Source organism: Gobio gobio, assembly GCF_949357685.1.
Source record: "Gobio gobio genome assembly, chromosome: 18".
Classification (NCBI taxonomy): Eukaryota; Metazoa; Chordata; class Actinopteri; order Cypriniformes; family Gobionidae; genus Gobio; species Gobio gobio.
Window position 1 is genome coordinate 41,293,973 of NC_137111.1, and position 26,905 is coordinate 41,320,877.

Below are 26,905 nucleotides of genomic sequence, written 5' to 3' on the forward strand. Positions count from 1 at the left end.
GTGCTTCAGTGGTTCTTCAGCGGTTCTTCAGAGGTGCTATATAGCACCTTAGTCAAAGAACCGGTGAAGAACCTCTGAAGAACCACTGAAGAACCTCTGAAGAACCTCTGAAGAACCACTGAAGCACCAAAATTGGTGCTATATAGCACTAAAAAAGGTTCCCCTATGATTACGAGCCAAGAACCATTTTTGGTGCAATATAGAACCTTTTTTTTTTTTAGAGTGTAGGTGTATATGATATTCTTCTTTCAGACAAATAAAATCGGAGTTATATTAAAAAAGTCCTGGCTACTCCAAGCATTATAATGGCAGTGAATTGTTATCTTGTTTAAGAAGTCCATAAAAGTGCATCTATCCATATATATAACTCCTCCGCACGGCTCCGGGGGGTTAATAAAGGAAGGGGCGTGTTTGTGTAAGAAAAATATCCATATTTAAAACTTTATAGACTAAAATAACTAACTTTCGGCGGATCGCAGTACACATCGACTTACGGCGAAAGAGTAACCCTTGACCCTTGAACCCTTGACGCATGCGTATTGACGAGCGCAGAAGCGCAGCGGATAGAGCAAAACAAAACACTGGTTATGAACTGGAGTCTTAAACGAGAATTTGTAAAGAGAAATGGCAGAGGATTTCAATATAAGAGAAGAGGGACTTGAGTTTGTTGCCCAGACCTTATCCGCGAGAGGCGTCAAAGCTTGCGATGCTTCTATATATCACGTCAGGGGTTACTCTTTTGCCGTAAGTCGAATTGCGTACCGTTGACCGGCGCTGGAAGCTGGTTATTTTGGTCTGTAAAGTTTTAAATACGGATATTTTTCTTACACAAACGCTCCACTTAGCTTCAGAAGGTCTTTATTAACCCCATGGAGCCGCGTGGAGCAGTTATATGATGGATAGATGCACTTTTATGACTTCATAAACGAGACAACAATTCACTGCCATTATAAAGCTTGGAAGAGCCAGAACTTTTTAAATATATCTCTGATTTTATTCATCTGAAAGAAGAATGTCATCCTAGGATGACTTGAGTGTGAGTAAGTCATGGGCTAATTTTCATTTTTGGGTGAACTAACCCTTTAATGACATCTAGACAGAGAGCAACATTTCTTCTTTTCAATTTCCATCTTGGATTAAATATGGGATTGTTTTCTCTGTGAATTTGTCCAGAAGGCGGCACATTAGGGCTACCGTTTACCTTAAAATACTGCCTTCAAAGGCATCTTGCTAGGTTTTGGAATGCAGCCGATGTGCGCATTTAATTGAGTTCATGCTGAAGTTTGTCATTTTATTCACTCTTTCTACTCTGTTTACTTTTCGTCTCTCTCTCTCTCTCATTCTTTTCCTCTCCAGATTAACTGAGAAGGTCAATTGCCAATTTTCCTCAGCCATTGTCTTTATCAAAGCCAATATTAATTTTGGCTAATTAGGACCTGGAGCTAATGAGCATTACAAATAATTAGTTCATTTATAATCCATAACATCCATGGTTTATTAGGATCTCTGAAAGGAGGGGGTTCAAACTCAAGCAGACACAGTGCAGGCACACACACTCACAGACACTCAGGCTCACATGTGTCTGTCTATCTAGTGGCTATTGACTCCTGCGACCTGGAGACCCAAGCTGCCCACCTGAATCCTCCATCCTCCTTTTCCTGCGACCACCTCTATGACCTCACTGTCAGGAGTGCAGCCACGGGTGACATGAGAGAGTCAATGGGTCAACAGATAGATAAAGACTCCAAAACCGAGTGAGCTTCCAGTCCAGGCAACATTTTAAGACGCATGTACGCAGTTCAGATGTAGAGTCTGTTCTAAAAGGTAGCAGCATTGCATGCATCCTTTATAGAGAAGGTAATCCTATAATGCATTGCAACAAGCTCATTAAAACAATCCATCTAAAATAAGGGATGAAGCAATAATTTGTTACATTAAGAAAAATATCAATAAAAATTATGTAATTTTGTATGCATGTCATTCATTCAGTTACATGCTAATGCCAAATTAAATCTATTTTATTTTTTATTTTATGTTTTATGCAACCTTTTTTTACAGATCATTGCTTTTTTATATAGGGATATTATTTTATGTGAAATATAATTTAAGCTGATTTCTGATTTATGCACACAGCACTGCAGTTCACTAGGTTTTGGAACATTGTTGGACAAATATGTCACACTGGCACACTCCAGAGCATGCACGCTCTCTTTTGGGACAGCCTTGCTGCCACGGCAACCCTGAGTGACGGACAGCTCTGCGGTTGACAGCAGCGACGGCAAACACTCTCCGAGTGTTTGTCGTTTAAGTGAATAGGTGTGGAAAGAAAGGATGGCTGCCATGATTGAGAGGCATGAAATGGCTGAACTTGTGAGTGAAAACACACACATTAGTTTCCTTAGTTTTGATTTAACTCCACTCCGGATAATGCACAGGTCTAAGAGGTCAGCATCGGAGCAGAAGAGTTATCAAGTGAGAGAATTGTACAGTAAGTGTGTGTGAAAAAATGTAGACTAGGTTTATAGAGTGCAACATTGCCTGCACACTTTTTCAGCGGCGTTGATTCCGGAAGTATTTTTTCCATAAATTTCTCCTATAGGGATTTAAGTTATAAGCCATGAACCAAGCCAATCAGCTACGAGGTGAATCAAAACACTACAAACTTTGATTTGAAGCAAAAATACAAAGGTACAAGACTGTGTACTTAACGGCTTTAGTGATGGGAAGAACTACAATCTTAGTACCACTTTATAAAGGCAGAGCGCCAACTGCCATTAATGCCCTCAAACGACCTTCTTTTTCTGCAGACCTCTCTCTCTCCTGCCCCACTCTGAGAATCACGGATTTATGCTGATAAAAAAAAAACATACTGTAATATGTGGGAATAATGGGAATTATTAGAATATTAGGGGTCATACTGAGGAGTCTTCTCCTTTGACATCTATTCAAACAGAACAGCTTTTCTTCTCCCTTGTCAGGATCCATACTGTTTTACTCATTTTTTAGCTAACCTTGAAGGCTCCCCCTGAGACTCTGCCCAAACATTTCTAAACGTCCCCACCATCTCTCTTTGTCGCTTGCCACACTAAAAGACAGGGAAAGACCGATCGAGAAGGAGTAGACAAAAGTAATGTGAGTGGCGTTAGTGAGGTGTGTGATAGCTTTGGAGTTCTTGGATGGGTTTTTAAATGCTCCAGACTTCTGACAGCTAAATGGAACCTGAGTAAAGGGTGTAAAGGGTGCATTTTTTTCAGGATGTTTGTGTCAGGTGGAATCTTTTATAGCGCATTCACGTGTGTGTGTGTGGGTGTGTTTGCCGTAGTGTTTATTTTATTCATTATTAAGCAATTATTTTCTGTCACACACATTGTCTTACAGACTCATTCCTGGAAAAGACAAATTAGACCCTGGAACACTATCCATTCATGACCAGTCATTGTCCACCATAGTCTTACCTCACCCTGATTCCTGGAGGCCACAGCTCCCTGCTAATGAAAGCTAGGCGATGCCTGTTTTTATGGGTTTAAGTAGTTGACTGGGTCAAGCTTGATCTGATAGGACCATCTTGTTCAACCTGTGTCATACCAGTGATGAAATTCACTCCTCTAAAATGCTTGCTGCTGGATTCATTCATTCGTTTGTTTGTTCGTTCGTTCGTTCATTCATTCATTTTATATCACAAATACAGTATAGAGAGTATATGTACAGTATTATTGCCAACATAAACTTACATTTATGTACAGTAAGTTTACTGTGGCAATAATTAGCTATTGATGTCAAAGATATTATGTTCTCTATGGTTGGGTACCGTTCAAATTTCTGCTCAAAACCGGTACCTGAAATTCAGTGCCAGTTTTTTTCCGCACACTTTAGGCATGTTTATCTTAGTCTTGTTTAGTAATCAAAAAGCATGTCTAATTAATTGAAATAATGAAACTTGTACAATTAAACAACAATTTATTAAAAGTTGAACAAAAATGACATGTTTAGGGCCCTATGAAATGTTTTTTTGTTCTGCTCAAATTCTATTACATTTTTTACCAAATTCTCTGTCTTGATAAATATATATATTTATATATATTCTTTATACTGATAAAATTTAAACTGTTAATGTTTATTTATTACCTTAAAAAATTTGATATATATATATATATATATATATATATATATATATATATATATATATATATATATATATATATATATATATATATATATATATATATATCTATATATATATCTATATATATATCTATCTATATATATATCTATATATATATATATATATATATATATATATATATATATATATATATATATATATATATATATATATATATATATATATATATATATATATATATATATATATTCTTTATACTGATAAAATGTAAACATGAAAAGAACATTTTGATTTATTACCTTAAAAAATTTGATCTTAAAAGTTTGGATCATAATTTATTATTATTAGTGTTAGTATTATTATTACATTGAGACGTATCTAAATTCTACTGTACAGCATTAACATTTTTGTCAAGTCAAACCAAACTTTTATTTTGACGGGTTGCCGTGAAAACCTTTGAGTGTCTGTGTGTTTGATATGACGATAGTTTTTCTCAAATGAAACCGTTAAATGCAGGGGTAAGTTACAGGGGTGATGTCACATTGTCTCTCTTACTCTCGTGCCCAGATGCGTTCTCATGTACCGAAATTTGCCACTGATTGATTTAATGTGAATCGGTAGTAACTCGGTAGAAGTTACTCCATTAAAAGTACCGTATTCGGTACCCAACCCTAATGTTCTCTGATATGGGAATCAATTCAAATCATGCATCATGCATGTTACTGGATGTGTCATGTGATGCTATTCTAAAAACATGCACGTGTGCTGTGAGTGTGAATGTGCATGCTTGTATGTGTATTGTTGAACTATAAGGTGATGGAGGCAAAGGGTACGCTCTCTTGAAGCGTGACAGATTTAACCATAAATCAGATGGATTAATACACACTGGCCCAAGGTCTGTGTGTGTGTGTGTTAAAACACACGAGTCACTTGCCAGCTAGACTTAGACCTCCATCAGTCTCTTGTCCTGCCATCAACTTTGATAATAATGCACTGGAATGAAACTAGACAGAGAGAGCGAGTAAGAGAGAGAGACTTTTATGACATTTATGATGCCAATAACCTCTGCATATTTGTATAACAGTGACTGGTTTCACTCATGATATGATACCGGTAAATATTTACAATGTGTACATTTTATATATATTTATTTATATATTTTTAATTGTATACAAAATTGTATATACAAATAATAATATTATATATAGATCTTTAAATATTTATTCTAAACCTTTACTGTATTTATAACAATTATGACATTTTTGCTGAATTTTAAAAATGTATTCATTTCCTGCGAGCACAAATTTTATTTTTTCCTGGCATTTCCATTCTGTTTAGGTGTGTGAACTGTTTTTAGAGACTAGCGGAAATTTGTGTCACACTTGATTCCCTTTGGGTCAAATTTTAAGCGGTTTTCTTTGTCATGTTGCTCTTGGTATGAAAAGCCCTTTACATAGAGTCCCAAATAAATATTTGGCAGAATCTTCCACCACTTCATTTACTTCCTGAAATTAATTGGATCCAGAAGGGGTAAATTAGAGCTCGAATCGAGTCCTCTGCCCAAGCATCACTTTTGCCGACAGCACACGAACGCTGTTTATAAAAAAAACAATTTTTCATTATGAGTTGAGCTTGTTTTAGCATTGTTTTTGGATTATTATAATGTTCCTGTCTGGCACTTAACCCTGTGTTGTCGAGAATATAGTGTTCATTTTTTGTACTGGTGTGATCTGACACAGTAACACACACAGTCTTTATCAGGAGCGTTTGATAGCTCTCCTGAGGGACTGACCCAGCGTGCTCTCTGGAGCTTTATCCATGGAAATGAGCCGCCTGGATGTGCCCTAATGTGCCTGTGTGAAACACACTCATCCTCTTTATGTAAATGTGCTGACTAGAGCTGGAAGGTATGATGGTACATAGAAATGTGTCAGCCAGTAGAGATTCTGGCAAAATTCAAAATTGAAGAATTGCTTTTTAATTCAGTCGGATTGACTACACCTTAAAGGAAGTTGAATTGGAATTTGAATAGAAAGGAAGGAATCACTATTCAGGAATACAATTCAGAGAAATTCAGCAGGTAATGACATTCTGGGAAATTAGGTGCTCTTCTACCCTGAGTTGTAAATTAATTAAATATAGAAATTACATCTAATTATATTTAATAACGTTAGTTTAGCAACACACCGATGTCAGATCAGTTGTGTACTTTTTGGCAGTATTTGTGTTCCATATGCAGTTGCTGCCTTTTGCAAATGGTTTGACAAAAGGAAGCTCACTAGGTTGAGGAACAGAAACGTGTGTGTGTGTGTGTGTGTGTGTGTGTGTGTGTGAAACTCCTAATGTGAGCGGACCCTCACAGGGATCAGATCCGCTCTGACATTTAAAGTCATTTATGGTTGGGGCACAGCGAGTCACTGAAAGGGGTTTGGTCAGATTAGATTATGTTGACTCCTCAGGGGTCTATCAAACGGGATAAACTCGGGATTGCAGGTCAAATTATGCATGGAAATATGTTCACATAAAACATGAGCAGAAACAGATTTGCACGGATCACCCCGAGAGAGACCTAACATTGCCTACATTCAACACGGAAACGAACTCCATTCAAATCAATCATTTATGCTGCTTACACCTTTTCTCCCCTGCAAACGCGGCTCATGGTATTTACCTCCTCCCTGAACACATTAGGGAGGGTACCATAACTCATGCTCTGGGGGGGGACTAACCTTTTTCAATAGCCTATAAACAAATTAGGGCCCCTGTGCTTCAGTGCCTGTGCTCATTAGTGGAGAGGAAACTCAGGCGTTAAGACATTACGGGCACACGGATGAAGAACGGCTTTAGACGGATATTATGACACAAAGCCAATTAACAGCCTCTTTGATTTACAGTTCAGCCCTATTAATGAAACACCCGCCATTAACACAATGGGTAATGAATTCGAGGCTGTGAATCATGTATCAGAGTCGCAGTCGTGGAACATGTGCGTTTTATCGCCAGCGTGCGTGGCGACGCTTTCGACGGCGCTGAGACTGATGATATCTGCGGGATTGCACGTGTGACAAAATGACAATGAGATAACGTAATACAACGCTTTCCGGTTTAACTGCTCTTCATGTCTCTGTCTTATTATTAATCATGCTGGGCAATAATAAAATAGATTAACAACGAGGATTTTTTTTGCCGGTCCAGTCAGTGAGTAGATTAGATTTTTTTTTAAGCGTTCTGTCAACATTTTCAGTAGAACTGAGGCAAAATTAAAAAAGTTTTGATGTTTTTACCGGCTTTTTTATAATCAAGTTTTAGAAGCATTCTTCTTATTATTAATAAAATCTGCTAAGATTTTATCAGAAGAATGGCAAATTTGTTACAAAGTTTTAATAATGTTTTTAGTCTTTTATGCTGAGCAAAGCTGCTTCTTATTTTTTTTTTTAAATAAAATAAAAACAGTAATATTGTGAAATTATGAAAAATTATTAGAATACGTTTCTATCCGAATATATTTTAAAACGAATCCTCATGATCATCCAGAAATCATTCTGATATGTTGATTTGCTGTTCAAGAAACATCTCTGATTATTATCAGTGCTGAAAACTGTTGAAATCAGTGCTGTAGATATTTTGTTTTTTCAGGATTCTTTGATAGAAAGTTCAAAAGAACAGCATTTATTAGAAATAGAAATATTTTGTAACATTATACATTTCTTTAATGTCACTTTTGATCAATTCAATGCATCCAAACAAAACAAAAAGACGAAAAAACTCTTAGGCTGCGTTCACACTGCAGGGCTTAATGCTCAATTCCGATTTTTGGAAAAAATGCAATTTTTTTTGCAAGGCCGTTCACATTTCCAATTAAATGCGACCTTTTGTGATCTCCTGTGTGAACGTGAAATGACCCAGAAGTGACCCGCATGCGCAGAAGAGTACTCAACGGTCAACGACGTCACTTGTTGTTTACGGAAGTAGCCAAATATGGTTGTCAGCATTGGAGTTCGTTTAGCTTTATTAAAGTTATTTTCGCAACGGAGCCAGCACCATTACAACCTTCTCATGTTAAGAAGAAAATTAAAAAAGAGGAGGAGAGCAAGATTTTTGGCCATGGCGTTTTGTATCTTCTCATTCCCGCCTACTTCAACGTACAATGATGACGTTTGTCGCATATCAACGACGTGCGGGTCGGATACATGTGACCTGGCAGTTCAGACTGAAGACGCATTTCAAAAGATCGGATATGTATCGGATTTGGACCACATACCCAAGTGGCCTGGGTCGCATTTGAAAAGATCGGATCTGTGTCGTTCAGACTGTCATGAAAAGATCAGATACAGGTCGCATAAGGGCAAAAAAATCGGAATTGGGTCTTTCAGCCTGCAGTGTGAACGCAGCCTTATTGACCCCAAACTTTAGAATGCTATTGTATTTTCAAAGTTAAAGGGTTACTTCAGTGATTTAGCATTAAGCTTTGTATCAGTAGAAACCCGGTAGTATATTCGAATTGTGGTACTTTCCCCCCTCATGTCCCCCTGAGACGAGAGAATTATGGATATTATTTCTGGAAAAAATCTTCTGATGACGCAAATAATGTCCTTTGGCGTCATCTGAGGATTTTAGAGGCTAGAGGCTAGAGACTACAGCCAGTAGATGGAGCTCGTTCCGCATGTTTTCAACCCGCCCACAGCGGAGGGATTTCACTCATAGAATGTAAATGAGCTCGGCTCGACCTCGGGCATTATTAACGGAGCGGTGCAGAGAAAAGTGAGTGTTTCAACTTTTCAATGAATTCCTATGAAAGTTTAGCTGCGATCTGAAAACGCACCAGACTGGACACGCGTCGTGAATGACTGCCGCGCTTACCTCAGCTCTGCTCAGCTCTTCTCATGATGAATGAAATCTGACTCCTGCTGCGTTTGTCCTGTGACTTTCGTTTGGCTCACTCACGTTATTGAAAAGACACGTTCAGTTTTGAATTGTAGTGTCTATTCTCTAACTGAACGAAATGATTGTATTACTATGAAAATCAAAACCACGGTGGGGTGGAGCCGCGGTGGGCAAGTGATAACCAGTAGCCGTAGCTTTGGGAGTGGCCTCGTTGGGCAGCGAAGCAAGTGCATTCTGGGAGTTGTTGTCTTTCAATACATTGTCTGTCTTTTCTCAGTCTACTACATAAATTACCCAGTTTAATTACACATTCATCTTCCCAGCGCTGAAGTACCCCTTTAAAAAAAAAAATCCCCCTTAGTTTCACTCAGAAATGCATTACATTACAGAAGTTAAATGGGTGTTACTGTCATTTCATGTCGTCAGAATACTCCTGATTTCCTGCACTGTTGGTACATGTTAAATATGTATCAAATAGACATGTTTGCATCACATCTCAAAGGGATAGTTCACCCAAAAATGAAAATCATTTACTCACCCTCAAGTTGTTTCAAACCTGTATGAGTTTCTCTCTTCTGTTGAACACAAAAGAAGATATTTTGAAGAATGTTGGTAACCAAACAGTTGATTTTTCCTTCTGTGGAAGTCAGTGGCTACCGTCAAATGTCTGGTTACCAACATTCTTCAAAATATCTTCTTTTGTGTTCAACAAAAGAAAGAAACTCATACAGGTTTGGAGCAAAATATAATTTTGGGGTGAACTATCCCTTAAAGGTTTTTTTCAGTGCCTCGCTCCATGAGCGTCAAGTTAAAAATATTTTTAGCTCTTAAAAACTGCATTATGCTACATTCTGTTTTTTTTTTTTTTATGTGTCCTGATGGAACACTGCCCAACTGGATGAATAATGGTTATGTCAACTTACCCAAACAATTCTCACACTGCCTCTGAATTATTTATGTATTATTTATACACTAATTATCAATGTTATTGCTTAGAAGTTGCTCTTTTAGAGCTCATAAGACTTTAGGTGATGATACACGGGGCAACTTTTTGAGCAATGTTGCTGGGCAATGTTGCAGTCAACTGGCAACCAGGTGAGACACAGGGCCCACGACAAAACGATCACGATCAAAAGCAGCCAGATAGATATTTGTTGCCCATTATCAATGGGAAAGTACCCAAGCAACATTGCTCAGAACAGTTGCCCCTTGTATCATTACCTTTAGGCCTCGTTCAAAAAGAAGCAGAATAAGGTTGTCAGTCCTGAGTCCTTAATACAGTTATGTTCACAACTTTTTACAGGAGTGACAACCGCATTCCATAAAGTCGTACAATTTTCAGGACTCACAACCGCTTTTCTCTGAAAACCTGCACTGTGTGAATGGACACGGACTGGACAACTAGTTGTCTGTCACGTAATAAAGTGCAAGAGAACTGCGCTGCACAGACGCGTGTCTACCATCTTACGAGTTTTCGTGTGTGGTTTCACTTTCGCGGTCACTAAAGCTTATCGTTTGTATGCGAAAGATTATCGTTTTTATAGCCTGACAAGCCAGACCCACATCAAGATGTTGGGTCTGGGAACACACCATTGGCAGGGCTCAATCCGAGAGGCGGAATAAACGGTTGTCTTTCAAATTCCCTCTGCACGCAATAGGATAGCGCTACAACCAACCAGAGCGCTATCAGTGGTGACAACAATCACAAGCGTGTTGTGGCTGAGTCCCATGCTTTTTCCCACCAGTGGAGCTAGTTGATAGATTAAACTTTTGCCGAATCCAGTCGGCAAAACTCAGAACACATCTTCCATTTTTAAGAATGACTTCAGTGCCGTAGCGTTCTTTGTTAGCAGGGATTTCACCGTCACAACTCTGCCGTCATTATGTTAAGCTTGCCCCCCGACTCTATACACGCTGTGATTGGCCTGACTAGCGGTTGTTTTTTTCAAGCTCGCAAGTCTACAGAGAGTTGCTAGATGACCCTGGCTGCAAATTACATTTGTAGTAGTGTACGTCTAGATTTCTTGGCTAGCGTTTTTAAGTATTGCGGTTTGAAAACAGGTGATTTTAAAGGGGTGGTAAAACACATTCTTTTGAAGGCTTGATTGTGTTTGTGGGGTGCACTGTAACATGTGTTGATGCTTCGTTTAAAAAAAATATATATATATTTTTCATATATTTGACCTTTATTCTACACTGCTCTGTCCCTCCTTGTAAAACGGTCTGATGCTTTCCGGGTTGTATGAAGCCAGTCCCTCAAAAATACGCGATGGGCTCAGGTTGGTTAGCTGGCCCAGTGTGTTGTGATTCGCTAACCGCAGTGCACATTTGTCGGAAACACCACGCCCCTTACCTGGAGGCTGTGCTTTGGTCAGTATTAGAAACAATGGCGTCAATAAAACCATATGAGCCCGAATCAGACCCAGAACATTTTAGTGAAGATGATTGAGCAGAACCTGTTCAGTCCTCAAGAGTAAAGACTGCGGATCTATAGTGATCGCTACTGAATGGCACTTTTGTATTTTTAGAACGATTATAGCCAAATATCTGTCGCAAGAACTATTAACCCAAAACGAACACTAAGCACTGGCTTTACTAGTAAGTTAGCCAAATCACACACAGAACCATGTTTAGCATGCCTGTAGATAAATAATACATAAAAGCTCTAATCAAAGAATCATTTACACTAATGCCAAGTTCGCTGTTGAGATTTTAATGTTAGTGTTTGTAACGTTAGGTGTTCGCCGGATAACGTTAAGTATGAATAAGCATTTAACAGACTGGTTTGCAGAACAGCGTTGTCATCTGTTTACTTCCTTGCTACAACCTATTACAGGAAAAGACATCGATGAAAAATAAATCAGACTTACAGGTTGTGGCCGTAAACAGCTTCTGTTCGTAAATCCAGCTTTCAGGACAAGCCGTTGTGCGAATCCTGTATTCCTGTATAACTTGCGAAGATTGTGGAAGTTTTCCTCCGTGAAATGTGCAGCGGGAGCCCCGCGCGTGTCGTGCATCCACACACTGGCAGTGTTTGTCTCGCTGAACCGCTGCTCATGAATTGCAATGGACGAATATTGTCCATTATGTCACATTTTCCAGTCTTCTCTTCCGACCCTGTCTGTCTCATGCTTTATGATGGACCCCTCTGTCTCATACACATGTGCATATAACATGCTGTATGTTAAACGCTCTGCAACGCACCCCCGTCCCTAGGAAGGCTGAACAAAGCAAGTACCCCAGACCTGCAATCCGGATGAAAATAACAGCGTTTCGTCAGCATTGCAGCAACACCACTCCAGTCTAACTATACCACAACAACAGCGATACAAAATGGCCTCACCCCCCCTTATTTAATATTCTCGGAGGAGGGGTTTATGTAAATATTGAGGCTGGTGATGTCACCAACCCTGGAGGAATGTCTGTAGTCGCCTACTGGCCGTTTGCTGTAGTCCTTAGAAAATGATTTCTTTAAAAGCAAATATCTCCCTTTGCTTTAAACTTTGAACGTTGTAACTTTGCAGATGTTGTTTATGCTCAAGCAGCAACATTACACGCTAGCTAAAGTTAGAATAGTGAAATCGTGGTTTACCTCCCCTTTAAACTGTTGAAGTGCAGTATGCAGCAAAAGACAACTCATTTCAGTATATATTTGAGAGATGTGTGACTTGAAGCCATGTAGTCGGTCTTAAAGTGACAGCATCCAAATTTACCTGCTGTCATTATTAATGGGCTCAGTTGGTTTTAGATCCACTTGCTATTCTCCAGCGGAGCTGCTCCTGTCTGTTTGTTTCATACCTACACAAAATGCTTTCTCTGGGTCAGTGTCAACGCAGATTTTAATGTTCTGGAGTGATTTTGTCAAAGGTTTAACAGACATAGGCGAATCATTGTCGTTTAGGAATGATTATGTGGGTGTTTGAGTCTGTAACAGACAATTTTGAGGCGCTACTGTAAGTTACTGTTTGAACACCTGTAAGTAAATGTGGCTGTCAATCTCAAAAACTGACTGTGTGGATGTTTGCCTCAGATTATTTTTTTAAATATTAAGAATAAGAAAAGGAGAAACACAAATGAGACAATATTGACAGTACAGAACAAAAGAGCTCAGATCATTTGGTCTTCAGAGCAGATTCAGATCAGATCAGATCAATTTGTATTGAGATTTGTGATGTTTAATTGCAGACTTGTCTTGGCAAATATGAGGACATTTTGAATCTGTTCTAAAACAAATCTGTTCTAAGACGAGTTTTTTCCTCTCCAGAGAAACATCAGGGTAGCAGGAAATTCTCCATTTGCTCTTAATTTATTGTCATCACTGTCTAGGAGAAACAATTGAGATTTTAGCTAGATCTATTTTGTGATATTTCTTTGCTATGGGTGGTCCCACTGCTCTTCTATGAGTCATTGTGGGTCCGGTTTAGGATGCTGCTTTTCATTGTTTTCGAATGTGTTTCTCTGAACTGTATGTGTGTGTGTGTTGGTTGTGAGTATATGTCTCTGTATTGCAGTACAACATTACAGTTGAGATGATAGTAATAAAGTTGGCTGTGTGATGGTGGAGTGGTGACCCCAGGCCCCTGTGGGCCCCCAGAGGAGCTTTTGTGTAGTCACAGGGGCTGAAAGTCTATTGATCTATCCAGGGATGGATGCCCTCTCTGAGCTGATTTACTGGCCCCAGCGGCCTGCTCTCCAACAGACCAGGAGCTGCATAAAACACTTGACTGCCAGCATCTCTACACAATCACATCTCATACTCTATCTTTCATTCTCTTTCTGTCTGTTTTATTTCTCTCTCTTTTATCCGCACACACATTAGCCCACCTATACATGAATTTCGTTGTAATTTGCAAGTTTCATTAATGTGAATTTCATTCATACACTGTATGCACTAACCAACTAATAATCAGGTATCATGTTACAGTAATACAGTGCCATTGGAGAACCATACAAATACCTTGATATGGATTTAACAAATAGATTTGCAACAGGCGCTTTGTCTCATCTAGTGTAGACAGCCTCAAGATGACAACTGTCCCGTCCTAGCTAGTAGTCGCTGTGCGAGTAAACCTCACTCCTCTGATCTCAAGAGACGCTCTAGCGACTGCCTTTAGCCTTCTTGATAGAGCGTCCGATTCTCATGTTGGAGGACCCGGGTTCGAGTCCCGCTTGGAGCGGGCGGTTCAGACAGGAGGGGTTACATAGAAACTGTGTTAGACATCCTTAAAGGGATAGTTCACTCAAAAAAAAGAAAGTACCATCATCTCAGTTCATTCCAAACCAGTATAACTTTTTTCAGTGGAGCACAAAAGAAGATATTTGGAAAAATGTCTGTTTTTTTCATGCAGTGAAAGTCCAATAATGTTTCCAATAATGTTTGGACCTCAACATTTTTTGTATGTTACGCAGAAGAAATAAAGTCATACAGTTTTTTTTTATTTGGGTGATATTTCTTTTAAGGGTGTATGATCTTAGAAATTCTACTTACTGGAGGTTTATTTTATTTCTATCACCAATTTGGACATGTCACGGACATTTTAATGAAAGCCAACATTCTTTTTTTGTGTTATTCTTTTCACACAGGTTTGTAACGACATGAGAATAAATACATTTTTTGGTGAGCTATCCCTTTAAGGGCTCATGCTCTTAAAATAAAATATGTAGTATTTTTTGGGTGTACCATGGTAAACCTGTGATATTCAATGGGATACCTTGCACATACCATAGTATATTGTAATCATTCAGTACTGCATAGTATATCAAAGTACCATTATTTTACATCCACATACTTTTTTTCAGGTAGGTTTTTTGTTTATATTGGCTTCAGATTATATATAATTATTCAGTAACATAAAAGTAGTCCTTATGACTCATGCACTATATAAGTCTTCTGAAACCATGAAGATTGTCTGTGAATGACGTTCCTCACACAAATCTATCGTGTGGCGTCAGAAGAGTCGTGAGTCATATGTACATGTGTACTTTTTGGAGCTTGAAAGATTTGCTTTTTTTGTAATGGAAAAGAACAGCTTGCACGTTCTGCCCAACATCACATTTTGTGTTCTGTGAAAGTCAGTTTGGGACGACATGAGAATGAGTAAAGAATGAACTCTCTCTTAGGCTGCTCACAAATGTTCAGGTTTCTGTTTGTGCTTCATTTGAATCACCTGTGGCAGTCTGACTTAATGTTGTTTTGTCCAGGAGTTTGTGTTGTCCGGTCAGTGTTCAACATGAGTTACATTCTCTGAAATAAAGCATTGTACACACTTGCTGAGATGGCCTGTGACTGCGAGAGAGATAGATGAGCCCGCAGGCACATTGCTCGTGTCAGTTCTTCTCGGCTGTGGGGTCTGTTAATGTGCAGTGTATCAGTCATAAGCATAATACTGGCCTCACTGAGGCCTAAATAGCATCATCTATCAGCCTGAGCCAGAGAGAATGTGAGTGTCACTGCTTTACACATACTCCCATATAAACGCACATACATACTCATTACATACCAACACAACGGCTCTGTTACAATACCTAGTGAGCTGCCTACATAGTGTGCTTCCAAATGCTAAGCGGTGTGACTGTGTCGCCTTCTGAGGACAAATTGAATGTATAATTCACAGACAACACAATACCATAATTCGTTGCGACAGCTGAAATAGTCCATAGATCATTAAAGCTGCAGTCCGTAACTTTTTGCACTCTAGAGGTTAATAAATAGAAAACTGTATGCATTTTGCGGAAGAATATTGCAGCCGTGGCTACTTCTCTGGCGAATCACGCAGGGACTGTGCTTCTACGCAGAGGTTCCTACCAGACCGGTCTGAAATAGTCCCAATATAAACACTTATTATAAGTGTACCATAATGATTCAGGTTAAGACAAAAGCACGGTTTGGAAAATGGATTCATATTGTATATTCTCATTATATAATTTTTGTACATCTTGAAGTGTCTATGTAACCCCTCCTGTTCGAACGCCCGCTCCAGGCGGGACTCGAACCCGGGTCCGCCGACATGAGAGTTGGACGCTCTAACAAGGAGGCGAAAGGCAGTCGCTAGAACAGTGTTTCCCAACCTTTTTTCAGTCATGGCACCCTTTGAAAATGTTCTCCATTTTGTGGCACCCCCTCGCATACGTTACGCTAGGGGTATAACGGTACATATTGCTCACGGTTTGGTTTGTCACGGTTTTAGGTTCACGGTTTTGGTATGGTTCAGTATTTACTATGTTCAGGGAAAAAGGACTACTGTCAAATAAAAATGAAGAAAATAATCATAACAAATAATTTAAAAACAAGCAGCAGCAAAAATAAATACAATAGAGCAAAGATACTAATAAAATAAACTATGCTTTTCAGGTTTTTTAGGTACGTCTAACATTAGTTTTCAGGTACAGAAATTGATCAAATGTAAAATAGCATTGCATATTTGACTGTATAAAATAAAGATTAATCCTATTAAACTTACAAAAGCTATTCAATCAAGAGCAGTGAGTGATGCCCTTGTCTTTTGTTGTTTGACATTAAACAGACAGCAGTAAAGGCTACTGCCCCTTTAAGACCTAATGCTCGGATATGCGTCGTCTTTCTCGACTGTATAAAGTTTACTTAAGGCATAGACTATGTCTGCTAGAATACTCATAAAGATGGACATGTTAACATACTTTTTGTCTGAATTTGTCTGTTCAAGAGCAAGACTTGAAAGAGAACTCAATATTTGCGCGCTGTGAGACGTGTGCGCGCTTTCGGATGAACGCACAGAGACAGATTTTCTCACAGCGCGCACGACTTCTCATTCGCGTCTTCTGGCACTAAACCCGGGTGATGACGGCGAAAATGACTGGTCATATTCAAACATACGGCAGCACTCGCATGCACTGAATAAAGTTTACAAAGAGAGAATTATTTGAAGAAAAAAACTAATTATTTGAAGGACTTTTACACGGCAGCCCTGCTCTCGTCAGACGGCACCCCAGTTGGGAAACACTGTGCTAGACTGTGATGGAGGAATGAAGAAATGTTTAAATTAAATATAAAAAAATAACAAATAAAAATGTATGAAATTATATTAAACACATTATAAATATTATACATTATAAAATATATTTTAATACCAAAAAGTATGATTAAGAATACATTTTAAAATAATACCTAATATTTATTTGTATTATGCATTTTTGTGTGTAATACAAATCCTGTAATACATTGTGAAAAAAATCCATCAAAGATGGGATAAAATGAGAAGTGATTATACATATAATTTCTAATATATATATATATATATATATATATATATATATATATATATATATATATATATATATATATATATATATATATATATATATATATATATAATATATTTATATAATATATATAATATATTATATTTAATATACTCTACTATATTTTATCATATTTTAATTCATTTCATATAAAAAGTATAGTTAAAATTGTTTAGAATAATTTAGAAAAATATTTATTCAAATTATATATTTGTGTGCATAGAATGTCATGTTGCATAATGCAATCCCATTATGCATTGCGACAAGTGAAAAATTACTATAATCGATAAAGTGATAATAAGTGATATATAATAAATAAAATTGTAATCATACATTTGTAATAATTTATAATCATATTTAATATAATTTATTAATGTTATTCATAGAAAAAAATATAATAGAAAAATTATACATTTTAATTAAAAAATATATTTTTTAAAATTATTATATAAATGATTTTAAAATGTTATCAAACTGCCCACTGCGGAGGGATCTCACTCACAGAATGTACATGCGCACGGCCGCTCGGATCTGGCATTAATAACGGAGCGGTGCGGAGCAAAGTGAGTGTTTCAACTTTTCAATTAATTCCTATGACAGTTTAGCTTCCATATGCGATCTGAAAACGCGCCAGACTGTACACGCGCTGAGAATGACTGACGGGCTTACCTTACCTCAGCTCTGCTCAGATCTTCGCTCTCATGATGAATGAAATCTGACTCCTGCTGCATTTGTCCTGTGACTGTTCAGCTCACTCACACTTTATTGAAAAGACACGTTCAGTTTTTAATTGTAGTGTTTATTCTCTAACTGAATGAAATGATTGTATTATTATGAAGATTAAAATGATGGTGGGGCGGTGTGTAGGGAGTGGGCTCGTAGGGCAGCGAAGCAAGTGCATTCTGGGAGTTGTTGTCTTTCATCCACATGAGACAAAAATACATTTTCTGTCTTTTCTCGGTCTAGAAGGCACCAAATTCCACAATAATGGCACATTTCTACTACATAAATGTCCCAGTTTAAATACACATTCATCTTCCCAGCACTGAAGTACCCCTTTAAATAAAAATCATTTCAAATTGAATTAACAAAAAACACAACACAATTTTTATTAATCTTTTTGTTTTGTTTTTTGAGTATCATGTTGTTAGCTCGGCAACATGCCAATGCCAAACACTACTGAAATCGTTTGTCAAGGCAGCTCAAGGTTTTGAAACAGAGCCATGGTTTGTCTTGCATATTGACACATATTTTAGTCTCTTCTTGCCATATCCCACAATCCACTTATGCTCAGACACACATCAGTGACCCAGAACAGCCATTTGTTACCCAGCATTCCCTCTCCTGACCACACACAATGGATCCCTCCACCCTAAAAACAGGAAAGAGAGGGGGAAGTCTTTATTATTAATGAGTGTAACGTAAAACGCTTAATTTGCACCGTCTTCAACCAAATTATAACTCACACTGAAAGCAGCAGAATTTGCATAATTCTCATTATAAACAGAGAGTGCAGTTCATAAATCCTCCCATTAATTAGAGGTGTTTTCACCTCTCTTTCACACAGTATTGTGTATTAATAAACCTGTATGTGTGCATGTGGTTTAAATTATTGACCTTTGTTGTTGCTGGATGTGTCTGGATATGAAAGAGGTGCTTGAACAGCTATATACTGTATATTGATTGCTATGGGATACATTGGCTTTACATTTTTTGGCAGAGGTTTTTATCCAAAGTGGCTTTTAAAGTTTACATTTCATCCCTGGGAACTGAACCCATGGCCTTGGTGTTTCTCACATCATGTTCTACCTTACCTACCGGTATTTATGTGAATGCATTTGAATGTGTGTAAAATACTTTGAGTCTGTGTGTGTGTTTATGGCTGTGGAAGGGATTCAGCCTGATCTGTTTGTTGTTCTTTCTCATTAATGTAGGATTTGCAGCATTAGGCGTCTGGCGCGTCAGCAGAACTAAAGCTGGAATGAGTCAGGGACCCCCTCGCCAGGTGTCTTCATAAACGCACACCTGTTACCAGACACACACTGACTCCATGTGTGTGATGCATAAAGAGCTTAGAGGATGCCATTGTTGCTTTTGGTTATATTGTAGCAGGTTTTGGGATATTGAGAAAGAAAGAGAGAATAAAGAGGTGAAAAAACAAATTTAAAAGGGTTAGTTTCTTTAGATTTTGATTAATGAGAGATGAAAAAGGAAATATTAAAAGAACTGCTTCTCAAGGTCAAAACTTTGCACTTGACAAAAATACCTGGAGGAAGTTTCATTTAAAGGGGTCCTTGATTATGATTTAGCTTTTTTACTTTAGTTAATGTGTAATGTTGCGGTTTGAGCATAAACAACATCTGCAAAGTTACGACGCTCAAAGTTCAAAGCAAAGGGAGATATTTTCTTTTAAAGAAATCTCTTTTTAAGGACTACAACAAACAACTGGTAGGGACTACAATGAGCTTATTCATGGGTTAGTGACATCACAAACCCTAAAAATTGACATAAACCCTTCACCCAGGAACACGCAACAAAGGCCATGTTGAGAAGAGGAAGAGTTGTTGTAGTAGAGCACATTTAGGAGTCTACTCAAGCCGTCACATCTGACTTTTCACATTTATTGCAATACAATACGTAACACAAATGCTATAGCATGTCATAAAAGCAAGATGACAACATAAATTATCACCGTAATTAATCTAAACTATACCTGTTCTGTCTCCATGCAGCATATATTCTCTGGCTCTGTGCATCTTACAGCAGTTCCCACACGTGCGATTTATAGATTATCATGACAGAATATGCTAATCGATGACTTGAAGATAGTTAACTTCACATCAGCTACATAAATTCATCAACTAACCATTCAGAAATGGTTGCATTCTACATGTTGTCATTTCTTAGCGAGTCTCTCTAGCATTGTCCGACTCGGGTTTGAACATAAAAGGCTGAACAGTTTCTGACATTTTCAGTGTGAGTATGCGTGAGGTAGCTGCTAACATAAGGAGTTTCTTCCCCCAGGCCATCAGACTCCTGAACTCAGTCACGTGACTTCACTTCACCCCCGCACACACATAAACATCCAGTTTAAACATTAACATCCACATACTGCCATTGCACTGCACTTTACTTTCCTATTGTTACTGCGTAACAACCTGTAATAAACCTTGCACATTATACTTCTTTATATATACATATATATATATTTATGTTAACCACTTATTTCTAAGTCTACAGTTTATCTCACTTATCATATCCACTTATTTTTTTTATATTTTTATATTTTAATTTTTATATTTTTATTTTTATCTTATTTCCTATTTTTATCTTTTACTTGATTTATTTATAATTCTACTTATGTTAATACTTTTTATTCTAATTTTATTCTATTTCTATTTTAATTTCTTGTAACTGTTATTTGCACTGTCCATGGAGCGGACCTGTTTACATTTCACTGCCAGTTGTATATTGTGTATATAACTGTGTATGTGACAAATAAAACTCTTGAATCTTGAATCTTGAAACATGAGCTCTTGATGCTCCGCCCTCTTCTAGAACGGGCGCCGGGAGCAGCATTTAATTTGCATTTAAAGGGACACACACAAAAATGGCTCGTTTTTGCACATCCTTAAAAAGTGACAATTTTAACATGCTACAAAAATTATCTGTGGGGTATTTTGAGTTAAAATTTCACATACACACTGTGGGGACATCAGAGACTTAATTTACATCTTGTAAAAAGGGGCATTATATGAGCACTTTAAAGGAACAGTTCACTCAAAAATGAACATTCTATCATTATTTACTCAGCCTTACTCATGTTGTTTCACTCTAGTATGCTTTTCTTTCTTCCTTTAAATTAGATATTTTGCAATTGAAATGCTAAAAATACACTATTTGTTGTTCCGATTTGCAGGAGTTGACACTACTTTCCAAAAATCAGAAATAGGCCACGTTCACATAGCAACAGAATATGGTTGTCAGTCCTGCATTTTTGAGTCCTAGGGTGGTTGGTGTTGAATGAAACTGACAGACCGGTGCGTGAACTGCGATGGCCATCCAGTCTGAAATGTTAATTGTAAACACACTGGTTTTTCAGATTTTCTGTCGCGGCGTTCTCTCTGTATTTACGATTCTTTGCAGCCTTTAGCCATACAACGCTCTAGATCCTTCACTGGAACACTGTAAACCCTAACGCTCAAAATAATTCATTGGTTTGAGTAGAGCCAACTCAAATTAAACAAATGAGTTAAATCAAATTAACTTTTATGAGCATTTAGAACTTTCTCTTTCTTTTGAGTTCACAAAACTGACACATTTTAAGTAATCTGACTCGTTGTTTTGAGTTTTATGAACCTGTTTCTTTTAATTGACAAACTTTAACTGAAATTGGGCTGGGATTTCTATTTCCCAGCACGCTTTGCCATGACACTCAAAAGCAAGAGTAAATGCTAAAATTAAGAGTTATATAATGTTTTTTTGTGCAAGATTAATGTCAAGTGGGAGATTTAGTAGTGGAGCAATTAAAAGTAAGGCACAATTCAAATGTATGACTGCAAAATAAAAATCTGCAAGTTCTGCTTACTTAAACTTTACATTTCTTAACTTTAAAAAATGTTATGTTACTGATTACCTCAAATTTTTTCGGGTTTACAGTGAAACCGAAAGTAACTCACTACTGCTAAATGTTTACTCTTTGAATTCTTGCACCCGGGAACAATACAAGTGGACACCATTACGACTAAAAGTTTACTAAGAAGTATTTCCTACTAAAGCAAGGCAGTATTTGACTCTGGTAAGTGTATCAATAGCAGACTGGTGGGCATGGCCTTGGATGGCAACATGCCCAGCGCATTATGGGTGTTGAGGTTTTCCTGCCTGTTTGGCAAAAGGGAGGAAGACAGCTTTTTTTCTTTGTTTTCTCTAGTCATGTGCGACCGATTTAAAAAATTTTTTTTTTCCTTTCTACTCTATAGGCAGCCATATTTTTATTGAAAGCCCATTTTGCCAGTGGTGAAGTACCCCTTTAAGGGAAATTCAGCTTTGCATAATATGACCCCTTTAAGTTATTCATTGTCTCTATGTGTGTATTCAGGTACATCCATTACCAAGCTAGAGGCGAACGATCCGGACGGCGAGCCGTTGATTTTCGGTGTGGTCGGGGAAGAGGCCATGCGGTACTTCGCTGTGCAGGAGACGACTGGGGTGGTGTGGCTGAGACAGCCGCTCGACAGGGAGGTGCGGAAAATAATGAGCAAATGGTGAAAGAAAAGAATGACTGTCCAACTGGAGCTGACACTAGTGATATAATGCTGCTGTTTGTTTGTGTGTTTTTTGTTTTTGTCTCTTCAGACCAAGTCAGAGATGCAGGTGGAGTTCTCAGTCAGTGACAGTCAAGGGGTGAGTTAGCGATCATCTATCTATCCTTCTGTCCGTCCATCTTTTTATCCATCCATCCATCTAAGGTCTATGCAACCTTTACTTTTACCGTTCAAAAGTTATGATTTTAAAGATTAATACTTTTACTCAGCAAATACATAAAAATAAATCATTTTAGAATGATTTCTGAAGGATCATGTGACACTGAAGACTGGAGTAATGATGCTGGAATTTCAGCTTTGCATCACAGGAATAAATTACAATTTAAAATACATTAAAATAATATATATAATATTAATATAATATAATATTATAATATTTAACAGCATTACTGTTTAATTGTATTACCGTTTAATCTTACCAACCTCCAAATTTTAATTTTTAAGATTTAGAAAATTGTCTTAAAGAAATTTTCTTCTCTATTTATAATTAATATAGACCATTTTTTTAATATGAGATTCAGAGTAGAAATAGTAGAATGTTCTCAAAAGCCTCTCCTATTTTATTTCATTTGATTTTTAGGTTGTCAAGGATACAGTGAACATTCAGATCGGGGATGTTAATGACAATTCTCCAACATTTCACAACCAGCCGTATGCCATTCAAATATCAGAGGTAATGTACAACACTTCACTTCACAACTTGCAGTACCGTTCCCCCTCGTTTTTCCTTCATGATGTGATTTTCTTCTAAGTCAAACATGATACTTAATGAGAAGAAATGTTAGGTGAGTTATTAAAGGGATAGTTCACTCTGAAATGAAAATAAAGCCATCTTTTACTCACCCTGCTGTTGTTCCAATGCCCTATGTCCTTCTATATTTTTCAGACCTCAAAAGCAGAAGTTTTAAAAAATAGTCTTGTACATGCTCCTCCATATAATGGCAGTGGATAGCGACCAGGCTAAAACATTACAAAAATTATACAAAAGTATCACGCAATGATACAGTGAGCCGTGCGCCATATATGAAAGTGTTCAGGAGGCATACTATAAAGTGTTGCGAGAAAGAAACCGTATTATTCAGTCAAAATACTGAGCTCAGCCATTACTCTGTACGCCAGTGTTAATTTTGACAGCATATTTTGATTTAGTTTTAGTCATAGTCTTTTGACTAAAATGCCATTTAGTTTTAGTCATATTTTAGTCACCTGAATTGTTTTTAGTTTTAGTCTAGTTTTAGTCGACTAAATATCATACGATTTTAGTCGACTAAATATCATACGATTTTAGTCGACTAAATATCATACAATTTTAGTCAACTAAATCTACAGTAGATTTAGTCTCCTAAAATCTAATGAGTTTGGTTAAATTGTAATACATTAAGCATTTAAGTATTACATAACCGACTGTTGCTTGAAATGACATTTTGACATAATTTTGTTTTTGACATTAAAAATACACGAAAGAGCTCAATTCACTTTTTTGTTTGTTTTTAAGAACATCTATATCGTTTTTATAACTTTGTATTTCTGTTTTAGTTAGTATATCATGTTAAGCTAAAGCTTCAAATAAGTTTGTTTATTTATTTTTTTAATTTCAGTTAACATTTATTTAATTTCAAGTAACAAAGATTTTTTTAAATGGTTTTAGTTAACTATTATAACCCTGATACTTTATTTAATATGTGTCAAATACTGGTCTTTCCTCCTGACTATAAATTAAATGGGAATGAAATTAAATACAGTTTATTGTGTAAGCAAAAACGAATATATAATGCGTGACTTTTAATTCTAAACCAGCTGGAAATACACCGGGACTCTTATTTTGAAATCTCGCCTTACTATTGCAGTGGCAGGAGCTCTTTCAAGTTCAGATGAGGAGATAAAATATGCATTGTTACAACCGTCTAAAACATATTACTATATAAACATCATAAAGTAAACATTGTCATTATTCATCAGCATTAGTTCATAAACAATTGCCTGGCATAAATGTGTGTTATTCATTGATTGTGAGCCGCTCTGGAGCGCTGGATTGGGGATGCGTGAGGTAGTCTGTAGAGTAGAGCGCGCAACAGTGCCGTGTTCTCCAGCGGTTAGATCAGTTCAAATCAAATGTGCGCATCTGTTACACAGGACATCAATTCTGACTGGATCTCTTCCCTAATCGTCCCTTCCTAACATTTTCGCCTCGTTTTTATTTGTTGACGAAAATGACAGTTGATTTTCGTTATAGTTTTTGTCATCCAACACTTGTTTTTATTTAGTTATCGTCTCGTTTTCGTCAGTGAAAAAAGGTAGTTGACGAAAATTATGACGAAAATTTTGTCAACGAAATTAACACTGTGTATGCGCTCCTGTGAGTGCGTCCAAGCCGTCAGCAGCTGCTCACGCAATGTTGTCATGACAATCGGTACACAACACTCACTTCAGGAGGTTTACCTTATTATTAGTATTATTGTATTATTTCTTCTCATATACCCTATAGAAAACACGAAAGTCACATTTGTTTCTATTGAGCCTGATTTCTCAAAATGGTGCGTGTGTGTGCTTATCCTGGGTACCATGACAACAGTGCGAGTTATAGTAGGTGTGAGCGGCTGCTGACGGCTCGCACGCACTCACCGAAACGCGCATAGAGTAACGGCCGAGGTCAGCATTTTGACTGAATAATACGTTTTTTTTCTCGCAAAACTTTATAGTATGCCTCCTGAACACTTTCCATATATGGCGCGCGGCTCACTGTATCATTGCGTGATACTTTTGTATCCTTTTTGTAAAGTTTTAGCCTGGTCACAATTCACTGCCATTATATGGAGGAGCGCGTGCAAGCTTTTGAGGTCCGAAAAAGATAGAAGGACATATGGCATTATAACAACAGCAGGGTGAGTAAAAGATTACTTTATTTTAATTTCAGGGTGAACTATCCCTTTAATTTATTACATTTTTTATTTAATTTTTAAGTTTAAATAATTTAATATATTTTATAATAAATTAAATATTTTATTTATTTATTCTTTTTTGTAAAATAATACAAAGGTGAACCTTTTTTTAATAACATGCACCAATGATTTGCATTAAGAGAGCAAATGGGGTCAGTTTTAATTTCCTGATGTCTTATGATCAGACTAATTTAAATATTTTGGTTTTGAATTCCAGAAACAGTGTCATGTTTGGAATGCGGAGAATGTTCTTGTATTCTCTTTATTTTGCATTTCTATTTCTGTTTTATGTAATATTTGTCACCCCCAACTGAGATCAACAGAACCCCCTCACCCTCTCTCTCCTGCTCTGTCTATCAGCACTTTTCCAACTTCAACCTATCCTTCACTGCTTTTCCCATCATCCTTCTGGCCCGTCCCCTTCTAATCCCTGACATGAGGTAATTTGGTAGAGTAAAGTAGACAACTCTTTCTCTCCGCAGCACACACACACCTCAGCTGATGTTTATATTGTATGTCTATATACATCCCACACTCCTCCCCACAGCAAATCTTCAAAGCCACAGTTATTTTTTTCTCTTTTCAATCTGTCATTCTGAGCAAATAAAAGTAGGGTGAGAGTGAGCGAGTGTGAGCGAGAGAGCTGTATTTAGCTGATGTTGTTTACCGAGGCTTGATGATTAAGCTATCTGCAGTCAGAAGGACAGAGGAGGACCGGCATATTTGGCCACTTACCCATAATTCTCAGCCTTCACCAGAACTGCGGAAAACCCAAAGAGATTTGGATTGTTCAATGTAGAGTCTCTCTGAGTCATCTTGTAAGTTGTGGCTTGTATAATATCTTTTGAAACATGTCCAGGTCACATTTCACCACAAAGTCAAAAGATTGGTTTAATTTTAATTTTTATTTTGCATAATTAATAGGAAGCTTATTTTAGGTTCATAAAGCTTTTGGGATTCTGACATTATTATGACAGTTGCATTTTTTTCATTGCTGCAATGCATTTAATTTATTTGTAATTCTAAATGTTTTTTGTTCTTGTATTACAGAAAAAAGTTATATTTTTATTTTATTTAATCCACATAAATAAACACACAATATTTACCATGGTCTATAAATATTTAACTATTTAAATTATTATTATTATTGTAAATAAAGTAAAAAAAAAGCTTAATTTAAAAAAAAGCACAAAAAAAGCTAAATGTAATCTTTTTTTCTTTTTTATTCTGAGATGAATGATGACCAGGAAATGTTTTTGCAAGGTTTGGTGAAATTCGTGCATAAAAGCACTTGCATTTTGCTAAAAGAACAACAAAAACTTTATTCACTGTACACGTAATCCTCCACTGTAGCTTTC

The 26,905-nt window shown here is 37.1% G+C and overlaps 1 protein-coding gene across 1 annotated transcript in view; it reads left to right on the plus strand.

Annotated features, from left to right (window-relative positions):
- Positions 1-26,905, plus strand: part of cdh23 (cadherin-related 23) — a gene marked incomplete at its 5' end in the record, with an annotated part of 329,690 nt that overhangs the window by 41,066 nt on the left and 261,719 nt on the right. Inside the window, 3 exons of the mRNA XM_079843313.1 lie at positions 22,383-22,525; positions 22,640-22,687; positions 23,189-23,281. Coding sequence (XP_079699439.1) covers positions 22,383-22,525; positions 22,640-22,687; positions 23,189-23,281 — 284 coding nt within the window. The remainder of the gene's footprint in view (positions 1-22,382; positions 22,526-22,639; positions 22,688-23,188; positions 23,282-26,905) is intronic.